General features: G+C 40.2%; 1 protein-coding gene across 1 annotated transcript in view; it reads right to left on the bottom strand.

The window, feature by feature from the left end:
* LOC101855374 overlaps nucleotides 1-3,949 on the bottom strand; it is a gene marked incomplete at its 3' end in the record, with an annotated part of 23,886 nt that overhangs the window by 3,592 nt on the left and 16,345 nt on the right. Inside the window, 3 exon segments of the mRNA XM_013088207.2 lie at nucleotides 598-755; nucleotides 1,741-1,905; nucleotides 3,702-3,886. Coding sequence (XP_012943661.1) covers nucleotides 598-755; nucleotides 1,741-1,905; nucleotides 3,702-3,886 — 508 coding nt within the window.

Raw genomic sequence — 3,949 nt, forward strand, 5'->3', positions numbered from 1 at the left:
GTCATCATCACCACAAAACACGTCACTCTCATCGTCGCATACTCGTGATGCGAAGAAGAGACAATAAAGTTTCCACACCGAATCAATGAAACCAAACTATGGTTTTAAAAAAGAAGATCCACTGCGGTAAGTCAATTTTCAAGAGTAATGTAAAAAAAAAAAGAAGAAAATTGTGTCTCAACACGGTGGAATCAGGCTCTCGTCAATGTTTGGGCATGTGTAGTTTTTAGTATTATCTTAAAGCTTGTACATTAGTCTCGCTTTTGATGAAAGAAGTATCAATCTATGGTAAATATAAGTTGAGATATTCACACTTGGAGAAAAATGGGGTGGCCTGGTTTCAGAGGTAAATATAGCAAAAAAATGGCGCCAAAGTTTGGCTAGTTGCATTTGCGGGTTTTGTGTGTGTCTTTAATTTACATTTTTCAGTAAAATTCACAGAAAAAAATGTGGCTTTAAATGGACATTAAGGGTGTTCAGCCAAAACACAGAAATTTGATAAAAATTGTTAAACCACCCGGAAAAAACCCGTTTCTTCGATTTCATTATTTTGACGAGCGCCTGATTTCACCACGATGCCTCTCAAATAATTCTTACGGATCAAAAAAGTTCTGAGACTGGATTCTGTCAATGTCTCCCGGAGTCAGGGCCTCAGGACAGAAGCGTAGCATGTAGAGGTCCCAGTCTGGGGTGGTCTGCCGGAGCTTGGCGTAGAAAGCTTTGCCTCTGCCCACGTCAGGAAAGACGCCCGTGTTCTGCAAGAGGACAAAACATAATATGAGAGGACGGGGAATGTGGGTGGGTGGGTGAGCGGTTGATGGGTGTTCTGGTGGGGTTCCGATTCTTCTTTCCTATTAAATAGGTACTCAGACAAGCTGTAGCTCTAAGAGATATTTTGTCCTCCGTTGATCTAAGAAACATCTAGACATCCGTTTTTTAAAGAGATATCTAGACTTTTGCTACCCAAAGAGATACCCAGATACTCGTTATCCTAAGAGATATCCAAACATCTGTTACCCTAAGAGATATCTAGACATCCGTTACCCTAAGAGACATCAAGACCTCCGTTATTCCATAAAATATCGCGATATCCGTCACCCGAAGAGATATCTAGACATCCGTTACCTTAAGAGATACCCAGATACTCGTTACCCTAAGAGATATCCAAACATCTGTTACCCAGACGCTCGTTACTCTACGACATACACAGACAATCGTCACTCTAAAAGGTGTCTGTTACTTTCTTCTAAGAGGTACCCAGATATCCGTTACTCAAATATGTACTCAGGTATCCGCTCCTCTAAGAGGTGCTCAGATATCCGTTCCTCTAAGAGGTACCAAGATATCCGCTCCTCTTGGGGGTACCCAGATATCCATTACTCTAACAAATATTCAGATATCTGTTACTCTAAGAAGTATTCAGATACCTGTACCTCTAAGAGGCGCCCAGATATCCGTCATTCTCACAAGTACCGGCTCTTCTAAGAGGTACCCAGATATCCGTTCCTCTAAGAGGTACCCAGATATCCGTGCCTCTAAGACTAAGAGGTACCCAGATATCCGTTCCTCTAAGACTAAGAGGTACCAGATATCCGTTCCTCTAAGACTGAGAGGTGCCCAGATATCCGTCATTCTCACAAGTACCCGCTCTTCTAAGAGGTACCCAGATATCCGTTCCTCTAAGAGGTACCCAGATATCCATTACTCTCCCAAGAACTGAGACAAGAAGTCGTAACTCACATTGTCGACGTGTCTCTCTGTGATCAGCAAGGACGAGCAGTCCGGCAGTCTGTCATTCAGGAGCAGAGTCTCGAGCAGAGTGCTCCTGTTCACCAGCAGATTGTCGCACATCACGCCGAACATGTCGATGGGGATCACGTTATTTGACTCGATCAGGAAGTCTCTCTGTAGGAAGAAATGGTATAGGTATAGGTTTGTATAGGTTTGGGAAGAAATAGTATGGATATAGACTTGGGAAAAAATGGGATGGGTATAGGTTTGGGGAGAAATGGGATGGGTATAGGTTTGGGAAGAAATGGTATCGGTAGATGTTTGGGGAGGATACAGGCTTGGGGGAAAATGGGATGGGTATAGGTTTGAGAAGAAATGGGGTGGGTATAGGTTTGGGAAGAAATGGTATCGGTAAATGTTTGGGAAGGGTATAGACTTGGGAAGAAATGGGATGGGTATAGATTTGGGAGAAATGATATGGGAATATGTTTGGGAAGATATGGTATGGGTGTAGGTTTGGGAAAAAATGGTATCGGTAGATGTTTGGGAAGAAATGGTATGGGTATAGGTTTGGGAAGAAATGGTATGGGTGTGGGTTTGGGAAGAAATGGTAAGGGAATAGGTTTGGGAAGAAATGGTATGGGAATAGGTTTGGGAAGAAATGGTATGGGAATAGGTTTGGAAAGAAATAGTATTCGTATAGGCTTGGGGAGAAATGGTATGGGTATAGGTTTAACGCCCCCAGCAACACTATTAGGTTATTTATGAGGCGGTATCTCCGAGTTAAACATCTATCTCCGAAAAGAACGGGTCAAATAAGAATCTGTAAAAATTCCGTGAAAATCCACACTCCAAACACTACCCATAAAAAACTATTCCATTTATAAAAAAACTAATCATACAAATTGTTAGTATTACATATTTTCTTCATTTTGTGAAAATTTCATGAAGGTTGGATAAAAAATGGCTGAGTTATTTTAAAACGTATAATAAAGAAAAAACCGTATCGAGAAAACGGGAGATAAAGAAAAAGAAATGGTTGACTTTATGAGGAAATGGTGGTGACAAACATGCCCTGTAGGGGAAGAAGTAAGGCTTTAGGGGGTTCTTATGCCATGAAAAGTTTGTAAAATAAAAGGCTGAAGAAGCTAAAAATGGCGACAGCTTAAAATCCATAGTTTGACCCAATTCGTGACTGTCAAGGTGTACCCCCCCCCCCCTAAAAAGAACAACCCCCATTCTTCAACAGCCGAATCAGAGGCAACTAAAGAAACAGCTCCCATTCTTCAACAGCGAAATTTAAGGCAAGTAAAGAAAGAACTCACATTTGAATTTTTTTTAACACAATTGTAAAGAAACAACTCACATTCTTCAACAGTTGGATTAGAAACAGGTAACAAAAAACTCTCACATTTTTCAACAGCTGAATCAGATCAGAGACAATTAAAGAAACAGCTCACTTTTAAGAAACAACCCACATTCTTCGACAGTTGAAAAAGAGACAATTGAAGAAACAACTCACTTCAAAAGAAACCACTCACATTCTTCAACAGCTGATTCAGAGACAATTTTTAAAGAAATTACTACCATTCTTCAACAACTGAATCAGAGACAGTATAAGAAACAGCTCATTTTTATAGAAACCACAACTCACATTTGAAGAAACCACTCACATTTGAAGAAATCACTCTCATTCTTCAACAGCTGAATCAGAGGCAACTAAAGAAACCACTCACATTTGAAGAAACAGCTCACATTTGAAAAAACAACTCACATTCTTAAATAGCTGAATCAGATCAGAGAAAAGTAAAGAAACAGTTCACTTTTAAAGAAACAACTCACATTCTTCAACAGTTGGATCAGAAACAGTTAAAGAAACAGCTCACTTTTTTTAAAAAAACACTCACATTCTTCAGCAACTGAATCAGAAACAGTTAAAGAAACAGCTCACTTTTTAAAAAACAACTCACATTCTTCAGCAGCTGAATCAGAGGGGTCCACTTCTGAATGGCGCGTGCAATGTCTCCTGGGTTCATCGTAGGCAGTGTGAGGGGTGCAGTGAAAAAAATGTCGCGTTCTGTAGCGTCCATCTCGTGGACCAGATAGTCCAGGGCTCTGTGCATGTGCTCAGGTGTGTAGATGGAGACGTCGCATTCTGAAATGCCATGTATTTATTTATTCATTTATTTATGCTTTTATTTATTTATTATTTATTTAT

The sequence above is a fragment of the Aplysia californica genome, unplaced genomic scaffold (assembly GCF_000002075.1).
Source record: "Aplysia californica isolate F4 #8 unplaced genomic scaffold, AplCal3.0 scaffold00702, whole genome shotgun sequence".
NCBI classification, from domain to species: Eukaryota; Metazoa; Mollusca; class Gastropoda; order Aplysiida; family Aplysiidae; genus Aplysia; species Aplysia californica.